Raw genomic sequence first — 24,436 nt, forward strand, 5'->3', positions numbered from 1 at the left:
GCATATTTCGTGCGTATTATACATGCGTAGGAAAGAGCGTCTGTAAAAAAAGAAAAAAAAATCGAGGTTTTTTATTGCGGTGGGACTTTTCCTCAGCTGTACTAGAGATTTATTCTGCCACCCTGATCACACTAAACTTCTGACATGTTTCAGCGAAATCGATGTTCTCATGCCGGGCTATACGCATCTCCAGAGGGCACAGCCCATCCGCCTCTCTCACTGGATGCTCAGGTTCGTTTTCGCACAATTCATGGCCTCCTTCTTGTTCGTATCGCGCGCAGTAGTAGAATGGTGGAATATATTGTTGCTAGTTATGTGATCCAGTTTCTCTGTTAACACAATGTACTGAATATCAGTGCGAATTTATAACCAGTGCATGAATTTTCGCGTGTACATCACCTCTGCGGACAAATTGGTGCTTCTGTTTAGCCCTTTAGTGCACTCCGTAACGCGTACGATACAGAGTGTAAAAATACGAATAATTTTTATTTCTGCACACAGATCTGCATGAATTGCTAACACTCCAGAAACGGCGTTTTTCAATGTATTTATCAAAGCAAGGTTAAAGCGCAATCTGCCGGAGATAAACAAGACTTGCCGATGTCAGTGAGTAATTAATCCCTTATTACAAATCTACTCCACCTTGGGGGATTCCCCAAAAACATTTGACCAACACTGTTCCCACTTCGAGTTATACTGATCAATTCGCTCTCGCCCTACCATAAGCTTGCCGTCCCGGTTAGCTCTATTGGTAGAGCGACTGCTGCGGTGAAGCGATGGTCCCGGGTTCGAACACCGGACCAGGGCGAATTTTTCTTTAACTGCGAAGTTTCTGTGAAAGTTGTATAGCTTTCCTTTGTAGCCGTATGGCTGCGCTTGGGTGGATGCCAATGAGTAATTACTCCCTTATTACAAATCTACTCCACCTTGGGGGATTCCCCTAAAACATTTGACCAAAGACATTGTGAAGTTTGCAAGTGTTAATAAAAGTCCAGTTGGTTTTTACTAAAATTGAGACAGTAGAATTTCGGCATAAGCTATTGCGTCTGAATAGCATTCGAACACTATAATTCTGCAAAAAAAATAGTGAACTGGCTTTTTTTATAGTAGCTTATTGAGGAAAAATTAATTACCCCCCCCCCCCCCCCCCCCCCCCCCCCCGAGTATCGCCTCCCGCTGCGAGAAGTCGCCATAGCCATGAACATTCATTTTCTCGTATTTTCTCTAAGATCAATGTCTTCAGACACAGCCTAACCCCCGAGGTGAGAACAGTGCAATATTGAAAATTTTCCCACCCAAGCGTTTTTTTTTTCGCGATTCTGTTCCGCAATTGGAAAATCTGTTCTCTTAGTGCTAATCATTGTACGTTTTGCGCTATTTTTAATACTGTTTTTACTCTGTATGCATCCGCTCGTACTTGGCCAAGATAAATGACCTGCATTACTGTGAAAAGATAAATTTCGAACATATATATACAAAAAAAAATCATACAGACGACTAATATTTTCTTTTGTTCTAACCATGAAACATATTGTGACGAACTGTAGTCGGATACAACTCTGAAACGAAGCGGCCGGTAACCCTTTTTAATGAGGCCTCGGTAAATCTGATTAGACCGTGGTTAAACCCCTCTTATCTGCCACCTCCTGCGATGTCAGACTGATTAACTACGAGAGTCACGAGAATCGGTCGATTCCATTTTCTGGACTGTGGGGGGGGGGGGGGGCTCCTTTGAGGGACATTTGTCGCTTCGTTCTTGAATTGTATCCGACTATAGCACGGTGCCAAAGACGCGCTCCGTCGGGTTGGCAACAGGCTTATCTTTGTTCACATGCGTACTTCACGGCAGCAGAAGCGAAGGTTTAACCTGCAACCTTGTACGAATGAACAATTGATCCGGAGTTGCACAGTGTATTGTTTTTTTTTTCTTTATTACCAAACGACGAAATGCTACCTTGCATGCAGAAATTTCGAGCAACAATGCAAAACCCTTCCTCTTGTTTTCCGCCGTTCGCTAAAGAACATGGCATGAGTCTGCCGATGACAACGCAGAGAGGTCGAATCTGCAGCTTTCAGAAGAGCCGCCTGCCTTTCAGAAGCAGTAGCATATAGTCACATTTCTTGAGCGCATATTTTCTCACTTTTCTGAGAAAAAAAAAATGAAATGAATTGTTCGCTCCGGAATGCATACTGATAATAGTGTTCATGTGTGCAGCTACGCCTGGTTCCTCAAACAAGATGCGGAGCGATTCCGCGACCTCTCGCAGAGGCTGAACGTGTGCCCTCTCGGAAGGTGAGGTGTGAGGCCTCCTCCACTCTTTTTCTTTCTTTTTTTTTTTCAGTATATGATTCGGAGGGTCGCATCTCCTGCCATGTAACCTTCTACGGAGCGCAGTTTTCCTACATCAGTAGTTTTCGGAATTAGCACTGTGCGGCTTTTTGTAAAAGACTGAGGAAGGGCTCCTATATCGAACCCCACCGTGAAGACACGCAGCAGGACAGGAGGGAGAATAGATTTAAAAGCCTTGTAAAATTCGCCTGAAATGCCGTCAGGACCAGGCGTTTTTGAGACAGGTAACTGATCAATTGCATGTTCCACCTCTTCGTGCGTGAAAGAGCCGCTAATAACAGAACAATCGTCTTCTGATTAAGGGCTCACTAAGTCGCTGAAATGCGCCAAAATTTCCTAATTATGCTCATCAGGTGAAGCACTAAACAAGTCTGTGTAATAATCCACAAATACGGTCGTCATCCACTTGTTAAGTAGCAGCGGCCTCTATAGAAGTAAACTGGCGCCACTTAGCCATGGAAGAAAGTAACGCCATTATCCGCATCTTTAGCCATATTACAGCTGTTCGCTGCATCGGTTGAAGCTCACACAAGTGAAAGGCGATGCTGCATGGCTGTAAAATAAATTAAGGGTCACGCGTTACACCACCTTTCATCCAGAATTCCGGACTTGTGCGAAACTCATTAATGGCCAACACCTCTTGCATGCTTTTTGCACTCCCTGTTCCTGGCAGCATGGCGAAACGTTAGCCTGCTATATATGAAGCAGCGGCATATACGGTGAATATATAGAAAATACAGATCCTTATAAAAGGGGAGAGTAATGCAGCTAGTAGGTTGAAAAATGTGGTAGTTCGAATGTCTAGCAGAGTGAATATCGAATGCTCTGAAGGGCTAGTGGTGCAGAGGTATAGATGCCCTTAGCGTCGCATCCTGGAACGGCGTATTTAAGCCGATTGCATTAGCGAAATTAAGGGACTCACTTGGTTTCTCGATTCCTGTCCACCTCTCCGTTTGTTTTCACTAAGCGTTTCTTGAAGCGACCGCTTAGGAGGCGCTGAGCGCGCACTGTGTCTATAAGGTACGGTGGTCTATAGGGAGCCTACATGTGCCGCTTTGCACACGTAGGCTTCCCAACTGCGTCTCGCTGCTGTCCTTCTTTCCCTTTCACCTCGATCGGGCTGTTTGGGACATGTATCCTGCAGCAAAAAAAAAAAAAAAGAATTTTGCGACAGCGCATCGAACTACATATTATTTTCCCAGTCTTGCACTTTGTACGTGTTTATTAGTTTGCGCTTACCGACGCCATCTTTCACGGCAATGCTGGCCGAAGCAGCACGTTCACATAGCTTGAAGTTCTCGTTTGGACAGGGGGCAAATATATTACAACCAAGAGCCCTGTATTACAAAGGTGTCCGTAGCGCAGTGCTAACACAATTGTTTTTCTTTCATTAGCGGTGCCCTTGCCGGGAATCCGTTTCCAATCGACAAGGAAGGACTGGCGTCGGGTGAGTCCCTATTTCTGCTGGTGCCGGTTTAGTGCCTCTTTCGCGTCGAACACGCTGTTGGCTTGCCAAAGAGCTACAACTTCTGGGAGCCAACAAAAGGAATCTCCTGTATCATTTAATGATGCAGATCTCCAGTTTGACGGCGTGATCCAGAACAGCATCACGGCTGTGAGCGACAGGGACTTTGTCGGTAGGTAAGACTGCTGCTTACGAGAAGGCGTGTCTCTAAAGCCGTGCTTTCTCCTGTCCTGGGTTGGTGCAGCTGAGTTCCTGTTCGTCTGCTCGCTCACCGCTGTTCACCTCAGCAAGCTGGCTGAAGACCTGATCCTCTACTCCTCGGCAGAGTTCGGATACATCACCATTGACGACGCCTACAGGTGACTATATAGCGAACGTGTGCACCCAAAATGCACCTGAACATCAGCGCTGCCCTGCTCGATGGATACGGCTAACGCTTGTAGATCACGGGTCTTGAGGTCACCCCATGAATTCTGTCACGCGTAATCTAGGCCATGGTGATGGTGAGATGGTTTGATTTTTATGGCATTTGATTGATTTTTAATATACCGAGATGGCTTCGTTTTTAGAAAGCGTCGTGACTTAGGAGAACAACCTCGAATTGGAAACCTAATTTATTTATGAAATTACACAAAGTGGTTGTTTAATCTTTCTTTTTGTTATGAACGCGTATATCCCCCTTAGCCTACAGGGATAGATTTAAACAAGCGTACGCTTACACTTGTGTTATCCCTGAGACGCTCAAAGGTGCCTTAATTGACATGCGTCTTGACCGCCTCTGTCATTGTTGCTTTGTGCTCGGCACTAACTCGGCACTTCATGCTAGAGGCTGCAGTGCGTCCGGTCTAAACAAGAGAAAAGGAAATATCTTTACTGAGGAGAGCTCTGAGGAACAAAAAGACCCCGGGACGAGGGAGGAAAGGGGCAGAAAAAAAGAGAACAACCACAAAAGACAAACAAATGGCCGCGATAGTCATAGCAGGGACATTTAGTATTGCAAAAATAACATATTTTGAAAGCTTATTGAGTAATCAAGGGTCATGTATATATGAGACAACAAAAAACAAAAAGTGCAAGCTTGTTCCTGCTTCAAAGAGCAGGGAAAGGAATCCAGTACAACCAGCAGTGTTTCAGATGCTAGGCTAACCTTCTCCATTACTTCTGTACATGCCGGGCATTGCAGTGAAATATCCATCTGGAACATTTCTGGCTTGTCAGTTTGTTTTTTTATAAACGCCGTCTTCAGGCGAAGTCGACAGTAGTCTCTAGTTGACGACGGAGCAACACATGCGCTGTTCTCTGCGCTACTCCGTACACTTTTTTTTTCTCTGTCGTATTTTTCACTACCCGCCCCTCGGACACGCTCTTAGCTCTTGCTCCGCATAGGAGCCGGCTAACGGCGCTGTTCTATTTCTGAGACATTGTGCAACGACGGGCTAATATTGTTTAGGACGGCGAGGGTTGGAAGGAACGCTGTAGAAAGCTGGCAAAGTAATTTAGAGCTGCTGCAGTAGCGTCAACCCTTACAAAAAATGTTTTAGACAGTCTATAGAGTGTCTATAGACTTCTGCCTATAAAGTCTATAGACTGTCCATAGACAAATCCTAGAGAACAGTCTATAGGTAATACAAATGTCATAGACAGTCCATAGACAGTTTATAGATTTATGGCCATACACTTTGGTAGACTTTTGTCTACATACAGTCTATAGATCATTAATAGACAAAAAGTAATATCTATAGGAAGTCAATAGAGTCAATAAGAAGTCTATAGACTGTATATAGACCATTTTTATAAGGGAAAGGTTGTCCTGGAAGGCTTCTTTCCAAGCGTTCACTTCAAGCACATAGCTAGGATATATATCTGGCACACTCATGATTTAATATCTTAACAAGATTTAATGTAACCGGCATAACGGTGACGATGGCATCCCACCCCACACCCTGTCATAATAACAGACCATATAGAGCCCTCCCAGATCAACATACCCAACAATTCTGGACAAAATAATTTTTTAGCGCACAAGAATTTTTGAGCGGGAAACCTTTTATGAACGCAATTTTTTCATATAACGTAAGATTTCACTTTAACAATCAATATATCAGCAGCTCAACCGCCGTGGATTCCTTTTTATTAACGTTTTATCTATCGTCAAAAGCGTTCCCCATTGATTTTCTGTGGGAGTCTTAACTGTTCGATGTGTTCAATGGAAACACTTTAAAGGAAAGATTTTGCTACATATCAGACGAATGGGCCATTACCTTCAATATTTTAGTTAAAGTGTCGTACAATTTTCACTTCTCAAAATTTTTGTCCGATCGACCGAGCACGCGGCGCACGTGTTGTCAGGTGCGTACCTAAAGGTACAAGATTTATGTGAACGTTGCGCTCAACGAGAATGAGTAAACGTTGTTTCTGGCGTGTAATGTCGGAGTTATATGAACAGCTGGCAGTGTCCATATGTTTCCGCCACCTGCATGGGTGCATGGGCAGAACATGCTCTGTTTGAATGTGAAGCATGCAAAACCTACCGGACGGCCGACGTATTCTCGCTTTCGTCCTCTGTCGCCATTTTCCAGCACCGGCAGCAGCCTGATGCCCCAGAAGAAGAACCCCGACGGGCTGGAACTCGTCCGCGGGAAAACCGGGAGGATTTCCGGAGATGTCAGATTTGTCCTTTGATTCTCTTTTAATCACCATCGCATCATTCATTTAATGACTGCTATGTTCTGCGGTGTGTTTCGGAGTGCCGTTGAAACTCGCGAGTGCAGTGAAAACTCTCCAAATGGGCATGCGTCGTAGTCGCAAAATATGTGGTACTTGAAGTTCAGAAAAGGGACTAGGGCTGCAAGAAAAAAAAGTAAAATGCCTTTCCTCGCGTTTTATTTACGGCGATTTACTCGAGACGCCCTGACAGAAAAGTTTTGATGACGCACAAGCAAACCGAAGCTGATAGACTTTTTCATAAACAGGTGGACGGGTGCCGCCATTTTGGACACTGGACTGCGCTCGTAGTACAGGAAGATTGGTTTATTTTGGTTTATTAGGGTTTAACGTCCCAAACCGACTTAGGCTATGAGGGACCCCGTAGTGAAAGGCTCCGGAAATTTCGACCACCTGGGGTTCTTTAACGTGCACTGACATCGCACAGTACAAGGCCCTTTAGAATTTCACCTCCATCGAAATTCGGCCGCCGCGGCCGGGATCGAACCCGCATCTTTCGGCTCAGCAGCCGAGCGCCGTAACCACTGAGCCACCGCGGCGGCAGTACAGGAAGAGATGAGGATTAAGCTCCCCCACGATCTCCCCACAGTCCAGAAAACCAGTTTTTTCGGGGATGGTGAAAAGGTCTATAGTGGTAGAATTAAATAATGTTCTAGTATAGCTCAAATACCCAGCACTCAAATAGAAGCACACTGCGACACCCCATGGCCGCTCAAGGTGAAACTGCTGTTTGCCCCACGAGTATGCAGATAAGTGCAGCAGAGTGCGCTGTGTAAATATGATCTTATCTGAGTAGCTGTAAACGCGAAGAAGAGATAAGCTGCAAAAATAGTAAGTACAAGAGAAAAAAAAAAGAGCTGTCTAGACTCCTACCATTTTCGCCCAGTAATGCAAAGTGATTTCCCTCTGTGGGCTTTTTTTCATAGCGAGAGCAGTGTGTGAGAGACTAGTGAAAAACGGCATTGGCGTTGTAGGATGTCGTTACAGCAAACTCACGCGACAAAAACGATAATAAATAAATGACGCCAGGCATTCCCCATACGCTGTACTTAGAAGTGACAAGGAAAGCTTTACAGTATCCCACACATAGCCTTTGCCGGTGCGCCCATTCCCGCGTTCACCTAGACTCACCATCATCAGCTTAACTGCGTCCACTGCACAACAAGGCCTCCTCCCCCGGTATCCCTCCAGTTAACCCTGTCCTGTGCCAGCTACGGACACCTTATCCCCGCAGACTTTCTCATTCGATCCGCCCACCTAACTCTATCTCTCTCTGTCGCCCCCACTGTGTTTGTCTTCACTTGGAATCCATTCCATCACTCAAAGTACCATCGATTATCATACCCTGTCCATGCCATTCCTAGTCGTTAGCAAAGCAGAAGTGCAGAGGTTACTATGTGCCCGCCTGGCTTACATAATGGCGCGCTCCCAATACACTTTCCTGCCGTAAAGCCCCTTGAGGCTCGAACAGCAGGAGGCCAGCATTTTCTTTGAGCAGCCGGTGGAAGCGGGAGGTTTCGGTTTCTACATACTACGACTCCGAATGCGATGCCATTGAACTTCGCCTTTCTGTTATTTCCTTTCATTGATGCGCAAAGCCCTCGTGAGCATAAATCGCCACATGGAAGTCGCCTACGCCTGGTAAACGATTTATAATTCAAATTATTCTCTCATGCTGTTTCGGTTGCGACTGCCGAAACCTCCCTACCTCTTGCTTCAAAGCAAGTACAATCTTTGAAGCGAAGTTAAAAGCCGGTGCGCACGTGTTTATAATATCACGTGTGTTTCCGCGAGTAAAGATAGTTGATGTCCAGTTTTCGTCGTGTCGTTTTTCCTAGTTCTTGGTCCATGTTCTGTCACCCTATAGTAGGGTACAAATTAAGCCTGCAGCGAACAGCACGCAGATTTCCTCCGTGACAAAAATTAGTCCGCTTTTAAAGTTTTTCTTCTTTCCTAAACAAAGAGCTATCCACGAAAGGAAATTATAAGCTCAAGAATTTCGATGCCTCTGGCTTATTTGATATATTCAGTCATCAAACAGCTGATCTCGTTTATTGCTGCGGTTGGTTATTGGCGTAATAAAGGATGCAGCGGAGCATGGCTCATTGTTTACCAACTGACTTTGTTGTTTACCAACAGTTGTGTGTCACTATTGCAATTATGCATTATGCGTTATTAAACATTTTATTCATTCGTTGTCATTCTGGTTCTTGAGGCAACTCTGGGGGAGAGTTGGAATGAATTAAAAACGAAGTAGCTACTATACCTCAGCTTTTTAAAGAACCACGTGACCTGAAGTCAAATTTGACGTCATAACATCTGTTCGGACATGTAAATCGAAACTGATGCAGCATGAAACGAAGAATTAAATCGTAAATCATTTACCGGGTCTAGGTAGTTTAGTTTTTACGTATGTATCAAAGTATACTAATATCTTAAGCAGCATTGCAAAGCCGAAAAAACGCAACCGAAAATGTGGCCTGTACCCCTTGAAACCTGAAGTCCCTCATACAACTGTCGTCATAGAAAAGGAGGGCTAAGAAGAGGTTTTGCAAAGAAAACTAATAAAAATTGTTTGTCCAGCCATACAGTTTTACTTTTGCATGACAAATGAGGAAAAACATTCCCTAAGCATAATTAACTTTATGCTCAAAATCGCGTGCGTGGCAGGCGTAGTAGTCAGTCGAGGAATTTCTTTCTCTCCACCCCGCAGCTGGTCGGCTTTCTCATGGTTCTGAAAGGCCTTCCGAGCACCTACAACAAGGACATACAGGTACTTGCGACTATGCCGTCATGGCTTATATTACGTCAGGCTGAGATGCCAACTCTTGATTGGCAGGCGCGCCTCGCGAGACATCTGTAGCTGTGACATCGAACCTCTTAGAACAAAGGCGTGAAACAGGTGCTGCCTGTAAATAGTTACATGACCCGTATTCAAAAAGACTTTATAACGTTGCCAAGCTTTTCGATTTAATCTGCCGGCAATTTTTTCACTGTTGGTTATAATTATCCTGCTCTCGAGTGGCTACCAGCCACGCAGCGCCATCCACATATTCGAAATTCTGCGATTTTGGCCCCTGTCGGACAAAAGGTCGTGATGTAATTTTTGGCAACCAAAAGATAGAAACGTGGATTAATTTTCGACGAAATACCGTCTGGTTTGATGAAGCATTCTTACGGGGCGAAGTTTTGGTCACTGAGCAAGTCAAAGGCAAATGAACCTCATATTTCGGGTGTCGTTGCACTGTTTACAGCCAAACTGCCACAGGAAAACCTTGCTTATGTAGCTTGCAGCATCACATGTGATCAAGGTTGCCTTATTTATCTCCTCTTCATTGTATCGAACTTGGTTTCGTCTGCCAGGCTTGAAATTTCCCGGTGTGATCTATAATATTCTGTGCAGCGATTGCCAATACGTTTATATTGGGGAAATTGGAAGCATTTATCAGTGCATAAAATACTAAACCACGGTAGCAGGCACTATGCAACAAAAAATGTGATCACGGAACATGTGCAGACAAACCGATCACAGGACAAGCTTGGATGAGGCAACGATTGTAGTGTCACAGATCAAGCGACCGTGGTAGTGTATAGGAAGGAATGCTTTCGCATGACTACGTCTATAGAGTCTTCAAACATCCAGACGACGCCCGAGACATTAATTAAGCAGGACTCAAGACACATCTCACGTCTATGCTAAACGTTTTTAATTGGACCGGAAGGCTATCGGATTAGCTCTTTCCGCAGATGTCTTATTGCGAACACGGGTTCCATATGGAATCCGAAACGTCGAATTTCTTTGTCCTTGACTTGCTCAGAGACTCAAACGTCCCCGTGTAAATTAAGAAGCAGGATTATTAATGTATCGATAAAAAAAAAACTCGTACGACCCAAATTTCGTGCATTCTCAGGAAATGCATATTTTTTTATGATTTTAGACTGTAAAAATAAAAATGCATTCATTATAGACGGAGAATGCATCATGACTTGCAGTGTTCCTTTCAAGCGATAAAGGCGCACGTCTCACCCGTTCGGAACTCCCCGCATACTCAACAGGGGATATTCAAAATTCCGCAAGTGCGCTTTCCCACATAACAATGTTGCCCCAAACAAGATGGCCGACTTCGCTATAAAGGAACTACGTGGGCTACAGGACAGGCGCTAAAGGTGTGGATAGAATGTAAGAAACGTATTTTGGAAGAATCAAACAAAAAAACCAGTCTTTCTTGCTTTGTTTCAGCTGGAAACTCATGGTCAGCCATCTTGTTTGAGACAACATTGTTATGCGAGAAAGCGCACTTGCGGAATTTTGAATATCCTCTATTGCGATATTCAATCATGTTAATTAAGAAACAACTGACGTCATCAATTAGCGTAGTTGTTAAACAAATCTTCATGGTCATTCGGTACACTACTACATGGGAATTAGCTTCGTGGACTCCTACCTGGCTTAGCTAAGGTTAGCACGCAGGTTCCGCAAATGCTGTAGCACACGCGTTGCTTGCTCTTCACAGATTATCCTATGAGCACAAGCCACAGCTCAAACGCATTCACGGTTACATCGTTTTTTTTTTTTTGCACCATTTTCCCATGAAAGGAGGACAAAGAAGCCATATTTGATGCCTACGATACATTAGCCGCGGCGCTAGAGATAGCAGCTGGCAACGTGGAAACTATGAAGGTAAGGAAAGCAAGAATAACTTGCTCACGCAATCCCTCTCGTGATTAAACGAGCGATGTGTGATTACTGACGAGCTTTGATTTCCCTCTCCAGGTGAAGAAGGCTGGCTGCGAGGCTGCGCTGAGCCCCGACATGCTGGCGACCGATGTGGCCTATTACCTTGTCCGCAAAGGGGTGAGACGCAGCGAAGCTGATCCAATCATAGAGAGCGAATGATTGCACACATTATACATTATTGCTATACCGCAGTCATGTTGCTATAGCTCCAGAGTGTTGCAGCAAACTTGCTCTGACCTGCTCTGTGCGGCAAGGCAGAACGGATCAGAAGCATCTTGCGCATAAGTTAATATGATCTGGGTTGCACCACCTCGGATCTCGCGGAAGAATCATTAAAAGCTGCCCCTGGAGCATTGCCTTCTTAACATCTGTGAGAGGCATTATGAAAGCGCGGCATGTTCGTCGTGTTGCGCCGTCTCCCTTCATCTCGTTGTGCCCGTCTTTATTGCGCTTTGTTTGGCAGTCTTGCCTGCTGCTTTTCTGTTTTTTTTTTTGCGCTTTTAATCCTTCGAGTAGCTGCACCATATTGCCGCAGGTCAACCTTTCGAACAAGCAGCGCGAAAAAACACAGACTGAAGAAAAGACAACACATGACGAGCGCAGGTCAACCGCTTGACCACGGTACCCATGTCACAGTGCATATTGTGGGAATCTGGCTTTCCGCCGTCGCCTTTGCGCGGCTAGCCGGCCTCCCGCGTTGTTTCTCCTCTTTCCCTTGCCCCCGCCTCAGGCGGTGGAGAGGCGGCTGGGTGACTAATCACTGTCATTTAGCCACAGCTCCGCCCCGGCTCCCCAAGGGCCTTTGCCATTGGCGCCTTTTGGCGGGAATTCGGGACCCCGCTTTGGGCGGCCGCGCGCCGCGCGACCGTCCGAGCGGGGCCCAGAGAGAGAGATCCCTCCGAGACAGCGTAAGGTGCGTACGTTACTGTTTGTCCGTGCCGGCCTTTGCCGTTCGGACCAGTGCTTACTCGAGCTCGCCCGCACGTGTCCTTTTTGGCCGCGTGCTTTGCCGATGGGTAGGAGGGCATTTAAGGAGAGGGGGATGTGGGAATCTGGCTTTCCGCCGTCGCCTTTGCGCGGCTAGCCGGCCTCCCGCGTTGTTTCTCCTCTTTCCCTTGCCCCCGCCTCAGGCGGTGGAGAGGCGGCTGGGTGACTAATCACTGTCATTTAGCCACAGCTCCGCCCCGGCTCCCCAAGGGCCTTTGCCATTGGCGCCTTTTGGCGGGAATTCGGGACCCCGCTTTGGGCGGCCGCGCGCCGCGCGACCGTCCGAGCGGGGCCCAGAGAGAGAGATCCCTCCGAGACAGCGTAAGGTGCGTACGTTACTGTTTGTCCGTGCCGGCCTTTGCCGTTCGGACCAGTGCTTACTCGAGCTCGCCCGCACGTGTCCTCTGACCTGCAGCGGCTCGAGCCTGTCCAGCGGGGTCCAGCGACCTCTCACAGGCGTACCTTGCGTTGAATGCCCACTCTCTCTCGCAACCGGCCCAACGGTCGACACGAGAGAGAGATCACAGCACTGCCGCGGGGACATTCTCCTGCAGCGGCGTGCTAGCGGTGCGCATTACTCGAGTCGCTTCGTGCGCGCAGCGGAGCCTTGCTCCTCGCGCGCCCCCGGGACGGGGTGACGATTGAGTGTGTGTGTATCAGCTGAAGGACGACGTGAATAAACGTCTCCTTTGTGAACTTGGAGGCTTATTTCTTTGCGGCGAATCGCTCTCCTCCCAGCGGAGGTTGAGTGCGCTGCATCGGTGTCCCAGTGTGTGTGTGGTGACGGCTGATCGGGGCCCTTGGCTCGCGCGAAGCTCGAACCCGCGGTGGGTGGTGGCCTGTGTCCACTTAGAAACCCACAATATACAGCAACCTATTCCAGCGTCACCAAAGTTTTAACTCGAAAACCAGTTGGCGTATACTTTAACCCACACTAGTCGAAAAGCTATGCGAAAAGGCCTGCGTCGAAGGGTTTAAGCCTAAGTACGAACGCTGTATTGTTTTCCTCGCTGAGCTTGCTTTTTCACGGAAACCAAACCTGTTCCATATTCTCCGCCGAACTACACATCTCAGGATAGTGGGAAGACCGTATGGCTGCCCTAGACATGTTGCACGTTTGACATAAATCTATCTCATAAGTCCTAAGTTCCTTGCAGCACTATGCATGAGAGCTAGAGACCTCCTCAGCCAATCAGAAGAATGCGTTAGACGTGTTCCTGCGCGCCTTGTCTGCTTGTGGCCTGCTCGCGGCGTATGCAAATATAGTTGGAAAATAGAGTGTAAACAGACGCTGTCAACGCACCGAACACTGAAGGAGCATTCGGCAGCTTTAGAAAAGCATATGCACGTCTTCTGAAGCTAAACTCAAGCATTTTGCGGGTTGTTACGCTGTTTGTTACATATGCAAACTGAGGCGTACGATAACTTCAGCTTAGCGGTACCATCTGGCTTTTAGGAGGGAAACAATTTTTGACAATAAACCGACATTCGTCTTTAGGCCTAGGAGCGGCAGAATCGTCACTAGGAATAAAAAATAAAAGCAAATTTATCACTCATGGTTTTTGCTGTAGGTGATGGTTTATGGTTTATGAGGTTTAACGTCCCAAAGCGTCTAAGGCTATGAGAGACGCCGTAGTGGAGGGCTCCGGAAATTTCGACCACCTGGGGTTCTTTAACGTGCACTGACATCGCACAGTAGACGGGCGTCTAGAATTTCTCCTCCAAAGAAATTCCAGCCGCCGCGGCCGGGATCGAACCCGCGTCTTTCGGGTCAGCAGCCGAGCACCATAGCCACTGAGCCACCGCGGCGGCTTGCTGTAGGTGAGATGAGCCAAAATGAAAGTCAGATGCTCCAATTATGGCCAGTGAACGCACTGAAAAAACCAATAACAACGACTATTCAGTGCGAAGCGAGACGTACGGCTTCGACGCGCGCCGCCATCTTGGAAGCGCTTTTTAAGAGCGTTAGCTCTTATTCATCACGTTTCTCGATTTCTTAGGGTCAGTTGAGTTTGCGGGCCGCCGGGCAGCGGGCCATCTCCATATCCCCCCCGGGCGCCGCCGACTTGGTCCTTATCTTAAGATGTTTTAGGCGGCGTAGCTTTTAAGCAGACAGAGGAAACGCTGGGGTCAAAGGGCTGCCGCCCCAAAAGGTAAAAGCAGCAATGGCAGCGAGGGGTGCCGGAAGGGGATCCGTTCCGCGGACAGTGCGTACGAGTCGCGTACCCCGGCTATTGTCGGGGTTAAGTTCAATGACCCTTCGACCGCGGCGTCGAACAGTGCGAAAGAAAACTTCAGGGACACTTGAGGGGGAAGCTTGCGTAGGAGGCAGCTGAGTGTAATTACGAATGGTCGTGAGGCCGGATGGAAGTGGTCATTCGGGTAACGAGTTGTGATTACTCTGCCTCTGGCCAGAGGGCTCAGATGCACCCTGTAGTGTTTGGAGCCACAGCTGATGGAAGTGGTGCTTGCGTGCTTTTGTGGTATTGTCAAAGTGTTTCACTGTGTGTGGAAAAGCGCAAAAGCGCTATCGGCTTCTTCAAAGGCATGCGGCCCTCGCGAGCAAACAAGCTCGTGGGTACCGGCGTGTCTCTGATTGGTTGTAAGAAGCCCATCTCTCATTGGTCACTAAGTTGGTCCCCAGAATGCTGGGGAAACTTATTTAAGGAGGCGTTTTGGCGCCAAAGGGAGAGACTTGGGCAGGGACTCTTGGTGGAGAGTCGGAATCGCGAGACGGACAGGGTCTAGCTTTGCGCTGGCCACGTTCCGGAGGACGAGGAGCCGCTACGCGTAGCGCGAGTTCAGTCGGCCAGGCAGGACAGGGTTTCGTAGGGGCGAGCTCTGGCCTGGCGCTCCCGATCGTCCTGAATGCTAGCGACCACCCTGGTCGATGTGTATATGTGTAAATAGTTGTAAATAAACCCAGCTTGTACATTTCCGCAAAGAAGTTCGTCTACGTCTCATCTCCCTCCTGCAACGTGTCGCGCCCAAACGGACCCCCATCTCCACCACCACAAAAGAGGAAGACCTGAACCCGAGTCCAACTGGCGCAGTCGACAGGATTGGGCAGCGGCTTTCTGCGGAGGGTGAGCGACTTCAACTGCACTGTACAGAAGATTTTAAGCTGGACCAACATCTACGAAGAGGCTCCAGGATCTGCACCTTCAAGCGAGCGAGGCTGGAGGTTCAAGTCAGCGAGCTGCTGTGAGAGCCGGGGCTCAACTCAACTCATCCGCATCAAGGAGCCCGCTGTCGTCACTCAGGGCGACGAGATTACCGTGGCAGAGGAAAGCAACCTTCGAGGTAGGAGACCTTTCTGCTTCCTCCGAATTCACCATGTCGGTGTAGGGGTTTCGTGCTATAAATGATAGCACGGAAAATCGAGATGGCTGCCGTGCGGTATGATCGGGAGGTCATGATGCGACGTTTGGAGATTGAGAAGTTGAAGCTTCTAATTCAGCAAGAAAAAAACAAAGCTTGCACAGATGCAATCAGATAAGGCAGAGGACCAGGCATGCGGCGATTTGCGTACCAAAGGTGAGCGTTCTGAAATCTGTGTCGCCTCAGGGACCGAAATAGCGGTTAGGCAGCAGGGCCCAATCGAGTGTGCCGTGCCAGAAGAGATGGCTGAGGGCATAGGGGCGTTGTTCACGCCTGTGAAGCTCTGCCTGTCAGAGCAAACTGAGATAGAGCAGACCCAGAAGGCACATGAGTGCATTGTGTGTCAACAGGTGTTCAGCACTGGGCCAGAACAGGTTGACGCAAACTCTGGGGCAGCTGTAATGCTCGACGAAGAGGTAGAGCAGGCGCGAATAGAGGCAACACTCTTTGCAGGCGAAGGTCAGCTGGCTGCCAAAGATGAATCGGTTAGCCAGCCGGAGCTGACACTTTGCGCAGTGACAGCAGATGTAGCTGATGGTGTAGCGAAGTTGGTAACACTTGAGACGCACTCGCTGTTAGAGCAGACAGAAAGAGAGCGGCTACATGATGAAAATGAGAGAGCTGATTTTGAAGAACATTTCAAAATTCGAGACGAACCTAAAACGCCGGTAGAGCTTGAGGCCAGTCCGATAGCTGCAGAAGTTTTGGCAGCAGATTGTGAGTTAACAACGAGCGATGAGGCTGCATTTGATGCCAAGGAAGGAAGGAACGCGCGTTTGATCACTGCAATGGTTTTCGAAGCTGATAAGGAACTGCAGGATTGGGATAATGCATCTGTCCCTGTGGGTATCAGCGTGAAGGAGAGACAGTGTGTTTCATTGCCAGAAGTGCGCAAGCAAGCTGATGGAGTCAATTGTGAGAAAAGAAGGCTCGAAGGAACGATTTTCTTTGAAGCGTACATCGGTGGGCAATTGTACGAAGAGCTAGCGCTACTTGAATCTCGATGCAAAACTGCATGTGAAGTAGCCGATGAGAGGCCTGAACGAAATGTAAAATTGAAAGAAGTGGAGAATGCAGACGCGAGGCCAGCAGCAATCTTCGTAGCCCGCGGGGAGCCAGTCAGCTCTACTAACCGAATAGCGGCGGCAGCCTTTGCAACTGGCGCTGTGGCGTATAATCCGGAATTTTTGTCCAATCTTCTGGACAAAGCTCTAGAGAAACATTTGTTGTTTCGAGATGTAGGTGGCTAGAATTTATTTATGCCAGTTTTGGGCACCGATCTGACATGGTGAATTCTGGAATGTGCAGATTGGTTTCCAGCCTTGTGTGTGCGGGTTGAAATATCCGCTGTGTGCGCGCACGTGTGCGCGTGTTTGTGGACTGACTGGACAGCCGGCGCACGTGTCCGTGTGTGTGGACTGACCGGACAGCCGACGTACGTGTGTGTTATTTTGCTGTGGGTTGGCCACTTTTATTCACTGTTTACCCTCGAGGCGTCAGCTGATGGCAGTGCATGGAATTTGTTGTGCGTACAGCAAGTGTACCCACAACAATCTTGGTTGGGAGGAGTTGAGTTTGCGGGCCGCCGGGCAGCGGGCCATCTCCATATCCCCCCCGGGCGCCGCCGACTTGGTCCTTATCTTAAGATGTTTTAGGCGGCGTAGCTTTTAAGCAGACAGAGGAAACGCTGGGGTCAAAGGGCTGCCGCCCCAAAAGGTAAAAGCAGCAATGGCAGCGAGGGGTGCCGGAAGGGGATCCGTTCCGCGGACAGTGCGTACGAGTCGCGTACCCCGGCTATTGTCGGGGTTAAGTTCAATGACCCTTCGACCGCGGCGTCGAACAGTGCGAAAGAAAACTTCAGGGACACTTGAGGGGGAAGCTTGCGTAGGAGGCAGCTGAGTGTAATTACGAATGGTCGTGAGGCCGGATGGAAGTGGTCATTCGGGTAACGAGTTGTGATTACTCTGCCTCTGGCCAGAGGGCTCAGATGCACCCTGTAGTGTTTGGAGCCACAGCTGATGGAAGTGGTGCTTGCGTGCTTTTGTGGTATTGTCAAAGTGTTTCACTGTGTGTGGAAAAGCGCAAAAGCGCTATCGGCTTCTTCAAAGGCATGCGGCCCTCGCGAGCAAACAAGCTCGTGGGTACCGGCGTGTCTCTGATTGGTTGTAAGAAGCCCATCTCTCATTGGTCACTAAGTTGGTCCCCAGAATGCTGGGGAAACTTATTTAAGGAGGCGTTTTGGCGCCAAAGGGAGAGACTTGGGCAGGGACTCTTGGTGGAGAGTCGGAATCGCGAGACGGACAGGGTCTAGCTTTGCGCTGGCCACGTTCCGGAGGACGAGGAGCCGCTACGCGTAGCGCGAGTTCAGTCGGCCAGGCAGGACAGGGTTTCGTAGGGGCGAGCTCTGGCCTGGCGCTCCCGATCGTCCTGAATGCTAGCGACCACCCTGGTCGATGTGTATATGTGTAAATAGTTGTAAATAAACCCAGCTTGTACATTTCCGCAAAGAAGTTCGTCTACGTCTCATCTCCCTCCTGCAACGTGTCGCGCCCAAACGGACCCCCATCTCCACCACCACAAAAGAGGAAGACCTGAACCCGAGTCCAACTGGGTCTGCTACCACCTTCCTTCGGCGTGAAATTTTCTAAGACCGAGGGATTCAAGATGGCGACCCCCATAGTAAATCGATATAGCAACCTAATTGGTGATTAATTGCTGACGTCATTAAAATATCGAATTAATGATTGGTAACGTCAGTGATTTTGTGACGTCATATTAACTAGTCACGTGACTATGTTTAATCGCTTTTAATTCAGTAATTAATGAGGCATCATAAAACAAATTAGACATTTGGATAGGTTCGGACTATCATAGGCTCTGTGCAGACACAATCTGCAGAAACCTAAACATCGACCGTTAAAGTTTTCGAAACAGAGCCGGGCGCGAAGAGGAATTGGGATAGCCACGCCGGGAGCAGGCTGGAAGGACCATCGGTGAGAAACTGCCATTTAAAGCACAGCGTTGAGACCGATCAATATGCGACCGCAGTTATGAAACGTGCCGCCCAAGGAGAGGTTCATCGGTTGCGCCGCGCTCCTATAGAGCGATGGACTGGAGAAGAGCGATATAGTAGAAAAACAGGATGTTTCTAAAACTAAAAAGAGCGGTCTAGAACTACGCAGGTATGAAGTCGCCCTCATATTCTCTACCTCAACTTAGCGTAAAATATAAATACCTTAACAGCTGCCGCCGAATCTCACGTTACACAGTAGTAATCATCCTGTCATTTTTTTTTTCTTTTCCTCTGCAGACGCCATTCCGTGACGCACACCACATTGCCGGAAAGCTGGTGGCGCTGGCCGAGCAGAAGAGGGTACCCATGACGGCGCTCTCATGCTCCGATGCAAAGTCTGTATCGTAAGTGTCGTTTCTTGGTATCTATATTTCATTTCATTTCATTTCATTTATTTACCTTAAAGGCCCCTTTCGGGGTATTACATAAGGGGTGGGTTAATCAAAAATTGGTACATTTTTTCACGGTGACATATGAAGTTCAATGTTGGCGTTGAAGAGTGACGGGCAGGTGATAGCAGCAGCTGAGTTGTAGCGGAGGTGATAGCAGCAGCGGAGGTGATAGCAGCAGCGGGATATGTTGTAGCACACAACGCCTACAAACATATTTGAAAACACACACATGTCTTATAGACAATGCGCTTTATCGATTCCACCCAGTACTCGTCATCGTGAAGTGAAGATGAGATAAGAAAGTCGAATGCTTGTAAATCAGCTCAGGCATAGCAGGCAATGAATAGTTGCTTACAGGAAAGACTGCTTATTCTAATGATTGTCATGATATCCCATGTGTCCGAAGGATAAGTAGAGAGATAGTGCCTTTCGATGCTTATCTGCTTATTCAAGAGAGATCGCAAGGGACACAAAGGGTACTCCAACGCTGGCAACGTTTTACACGTCTCAGCGCTTCGCTTTGCGCCAGAAAAGAACTCTCAGCGTTAACTGGACTGCACACAGTGTCTCGTGCATTGCCTTCAACAAGTGACTCTGGAATGTGCACATACTGCATGTGTAGTGCTAGGCGTCTTTACGTTGTTTTATTTTGTCTTTACTGTTCGTTAAAATAGTGACGCAATGTTTACGCTGCGTAAATCCTTAAACTGAGCAGTGGCTTGGTACACAGAGCGCTAGGGCACAGTGCATCCTGGTGTCTACGATGCCTTACATTACTCTGCTGTAATGTCGTGTTGGAACAACAAGGCGCCCTTGTGCTGTGCGACGTCAATGCATGTTAAAGATCCACAGGTGGTCGAAATTATTCCGGAGACCTCCACTACGGCATCTCTTTCTCTATTCTTTCACTCCCACCTTCCTCAAGGCTTCCCTTCATGCGGCGTACAAACGCTGTTCACACCGCTTGTGCGCCGCGCTTGCATTGAGAAGAGGTTTGAAATTATTCTGGAGTTGAAGAGGCATTGAAATTATTCTGAACTCCTCCATTATGGCACCTCTTTCTCTATTTCTTCTTTCCCTCTTTTCTTCATTCCTTCACGGCGCGGTTGAGGCGTTCACCGAGAAGTGAAACAGCTAGTACACCCCTTCCGCAAAGCTACTTTTCATCAACAATGACACTATCAGTCATTCAAACCTGTCGCCATCAGCACGGGTGGATCCGACCGGCTCCTTGAGCTACGATTACATAACCTGATAAGACGTCGCCCAGGGGAATAGGTGTACAATTTAACTTCTTACAATGATTTAAGCTATTTTTTTAGAATCAGCTGCATGTATGCGTGATACGTTGCGCAGTACTCTGTCTTTACCAACCTTTAATGCAATCACGGAAAAACTTAGCACTGCAGTCGATAAATTAAGCAGATTCAGTTGGGAAGTGACACGTGAGACGGCGTCAGGCTGATACCCGCGATATGCCAGCCAGTCTTTAATCTAACAATCGGCTTGTGCTGTGCGGCGGAAGGTGACTACAAGGTTAAGAATGTCGTTGCTCTTTGGTTGGTGAACCTACACATGCAGTATTCCTTATTGCAGACTTTTCGTTTTCTTTTTACAGCGCTAGCTGTTAATGCGGTGGTTACCGGGCAAAGCATGTTTGTCGTCGTTGTCGTAGTAGTGGCAGGAGTCAAAAAGCATCCGTGCAGCCGAGCGTTACCGGAAGGAGGGAGAGGCAGGAGTGTCACCCCACGGGGACGCGGTCACGTGACCACCCCATGCACATAGCCCGTGCTAGCCTCCCCAATACATACATAGCGAAGATTCCTGGCAAAGGCGTGTTTTTATGTTCGTAGTCATTTCTCGTCCGTGCAGCCGAGCTTCACCGAGGCAAGGGACCCCGCAAGGGCTGCATATTTCTGCGCGTAATCATTACCGCATGCCAGTTAGCACTGATTTTCTGTATTATCAGCTGCGAAATCTCAATTCACTCTTTTCTTTCTTTTAAGTTCACCTAATTCTTTCATGAAACATCGTTTCATTCATTTGCTAGTGCCAGCTTTTGAGACAGCTGACTCCGCTCATGGAGTCAGCCTTTCCATGTTATGCTCGCATCCGCGCCAAAGAGCGGCAGCACGAGACATGTATTAGGTTGGGGCAACCGAAAAAGAAATAAAAATAAAAAGCCCCTGGCTGCACCACATACGTACAACAGGTTTAAGGCAGCACGAAACATAGAGAGAGGAATAAGACTATAAATCGGCCATCGAGGGTGTGCATCTACGATCTCCCGCGCATAGAGGACCGACAGAAGCTGCTGGCCGCGCAATATGAGGGACAGCCGGTATTCCCGTGCACAAGCTCTTCTTGGGTGGCGGATGTGCAGGTGGAGGGCGCTCGCGCATTCCCAGACCACGTGGTAGCTGGTCGGGGGCCCTGCAGTGAAGCACAGGAGCCAGGGCGTGGGGCGCCTTAGAATGTAGAAAGGAACAGTGAGGGGCGGATCTCTACGCCTCTACGCGCTCGGTCATGATTCTGGTGGTAGACGACGGGTATCGGGGGCTATATATGCATGCATGGATCGAAGGTTTTACTGCACGTGACAAACTACCGTTTTCTAGCGGTAGCGACGAGATGTAGACACTTGCCGAGTGTGAAATCCTTCCGTTACTGGTGCTAATCTCCATCAGTTTCATCTTCAGGCAGGCGAGTAGAACAGCAGGAGAAATAATTTTTTAAAACATCCCCAGTTGACCCTCTCCTTCGCCAGGCGCGGCCACTCAATCCCAGCAAACCGGGGCGAGCTATAATGATGACCTTGAAAGGACACCTGCATAGGAAACTTTCTTCCAGGTAACCAGCGCCAGCACTTGGTGCTAGAACTGCCCTGTCCCCAGTGACGAAATTCTCTCGGCGCCGCTGTACCAGCGGTATGAAGCGCCAGCCACCTTAAAGGGTCAGTCTACTGAATTTTATCGACCATATTTTCTTTGCGGCAACCGATAGCTCTTTACTCAAATTACCGTTTAGCCAGCTGTGGTGCCAAGGTGTGCGGTAGAACATTTTAAAATAGAATTTATTAATGTGGGAACAGATCTGTATGAGATGGTAGTCTCATCTGGCAACCATCTGGATTTCCGCCGCGCGGTGACAAACATGGCGGCGCCCGTCGAAGCCGGACCTCTCGCTTCGGACTGAATTCTCGTTGTTGCTGCCTTTTTCAGTGCGTTCACTGGCCATAAATGGGGCACCTGTCTTTCGCTTCGTATCATCTCGCCTATAATAAAACATATAAGAGATAAATTTGCTTTATTTCAATAATTAGAGTGACGATTCTGCCACTCCTAGGCTTAAGTGGAGAGTCGGTTTGTTTACAGCAATCATGGAGGAAGAAAAAACTCCATGACAGCAATGGTTCCCGTCCTGACGACCAGATGGCGCCACTATAGGCTGAGTTTATTTTTGCGTCTCTGCTAGCATACGCTGAACTAAAAGTGGGAATGTGCCTGCGTTTTGCGTACGTGTAACTATAAATATTCATGTGATTTACAGAAAAAGCGAGCGGTACGCCTTCTACAGTTTACTAGAACAAAACGTGCGTTTCTCTGACATTGGGGCATACAAATGGTACGTAGTATATTCACTTATGCTTCTACAAAAAAAGACTACCACTTTCTTGAACAAAATGAACGTTTGGGGTCGCCACCATGCTTTTTTACGCGACTTTTAACGCCGAAATAAAATATAAATTTCTGCCTAAACCGGGCGCAGACCCCTCGTTATTGATGTTATAGGGTGCCAACTACCAGAATATGCCATTATTTATGCACTCATCTCGGTGAGTAGACTGACCCTTTAAGGCTGAACTCCATGTACGCGAAAACTCACGCGAACGCGACAGCGGCAAGCGACGAGCGGCACCGTCGCGCGAAGCGAAATACCCGACTCGCTTGTCGTGTCGCTCGGATCTGCACTCACAGAAAATTTCGCTCGTCGCCCGGAAGTTGCCAACGCGATTAGCCAATAGCAGCTAACCTGGCAGCTTACGTCACTACCGAGCCTCTTGCCTCTTGCCGGCTCTGGCAAAGATGGCGCTGGCTCTGGCCGGGAATCTTGCTTCACCACCGATTCGTCGTTGTCGCTACGCTGTGCCCCACGTTCACGGCAAACTAAATGCTCACGAAGCTTTCGCTTTCTCTGAACTTGCGTCAACCACAAAATTTTAGCGATAAAACACCCCAGATTTTCCGATTGCTTGTGTTTACTGTGCTGCTAGGCTTAGCGAGTATGCGTCGTTTGAGGTCAGAAAGCGCGCGAGGTTCAAACAGGTGTGCGCCCCACGTTCAGGCAACATGGCGGCGCCCGTGACAATAACATAAAATGACATGCAATGACATACGATGACAAAGCTGTAAACACGTTTTGTTTGACATTTTTCTGCCCAAAATTTTAATCCTTGCAAATAATGTGACTCTTGTTATAAACGCAAACAGCTTTGCGGTGTATTATGCCAGCAACACTGATTGTCGTCTCCGTTTTCGCGTTCGCGTTGTCGCTATGCATGGAGCTTGGCCGGTGGGCGAAGGAGCGACAGCCAGCCGTCGTCGCCGCCTCGTCGCGTCGCTTACTTTTTCGCGTACATGGAGTTCAGTCTTTATTCGCTCGTTGGTGGCAGATGTTTTGGTTGGGGGACATATACCATGCAGGGCGGATTTAGGGGAAGGCAGGGGATGATTTGTGGAGGGCGGGGGCGCCCGTTGTCGTGGCTGCAACGCTCCCCAGTCGCAGACCGACAGGTCTGCGAATGGGGAGGGCCGTCAGTCTTGCCGCAGACGGCCTGACCAATGGTACTGTACTAAGGTCACTGGAACTACCAACGTTGCTTTATACTGTACCAATGAGCAGCGCCGAGACGGCGCGTGACGTGGAGTCACGTGAGAGCTGTTGCCGCGGCGTAAGCAAAACTGTTTATTCTAATGAAAACATACGAAATATTGCCTTGCATCTAAAAACACACACGTCATAACATCATCAACACGTTCCGTGCAGCGTTTCTGTCGCGTTTAATCGTGGGTTGCCTATGCGAACATCGAGCAACCTTGCGGGTCCCTCCGACCGAATTCACTGGGTACGCGCTGCATGTGAAAGAAATGAGCGAAAATCGCACTGCGGCGTCACCAACTAGGCCGGCTATTTTTGTTCTAGTCGCAGCATGTGAAACGGCCCTAAGTCGCGCTAACAGCATGCAGTGCTATGGATAATGCGCAACAACGGCCCCCAACAGAGTATCATTGTAGCTCTTTTTAATCACCTGCTAAAATATTCTTTC

General features: G+C 48.2%; 1 protein-coding gene across 2 annotated transcripts in view; it reads left to right on the forward strand.

The window, feature by feature from the left end:
- LOC149363209 (argininosuccinate lyase-like) overlaps nucleotides 1-24,436 on the forward strand; it is a 47,624-nt gene that overhangs the window by 20,535 nt on the left and 2,653 nt on the right. Inside the window, exons 7-16 of one of the 2 annotated variants that reach the window (XM_089573385.1) lie at nucleotides 154-231; nucleotides 2,216-2,293; nucleotides 3,745-3,797; nucleotides 3,925-3,987; nucleotides 4,060-4,174; nucleotides 6,395-6,479; nucleotides 9,253-9,312; nucleotides 11,137-11,220; nucleotides 11,314-11,394; nucleotides 18,956-19,062. In XM_089573385.1, the coding sequence (XP_089429511.1) occupies nucleotides 154-231; nucleotides 2,216-2,293; nucleotides 3,745-3,797; nucleotides 3,925-3,987; nucleotides 4,060-4,174; nucleotides 6,395-6,479; nucleotides 9,253-9,312; nucleotides 11,137-11,220; nucleotides 11,314-11,394; nucleotides 18,956-19,062 (804 nt within the window). The remainder of the gene's footprint in view (nucleotides 1-153; nucleotides 232-2,215; nucleotides 2,294-3,744; nucleotides 3,798-3,924; nucleotides 3,988-4,059; nucleotides 4,175-6,394; nucleotides 6,480-9,252; nucleotides 9,313-11,136; nucleotides 11,221-11,313; nucleotides 11,395-18,955; nucleotides 19,063-24,436) is intronic. The other variant, XM_089573386.1, reaches the window with a different exon arrangement.

This window comes from Amblyomma mixtum, chromosome 2 (genome assembly GCF_055824585.1).
Source record: "Amblyomma mixtum isolate Tamu chromosome 2, ASM5582458v1, whole genome shotgun sequence".
Lineage (NCBI taxonomy): Eukaryota > Metazoa > Arthropoda > Arachnida > Ixodida > Ixodidae > Amblyomma > Amblyomma mixtum.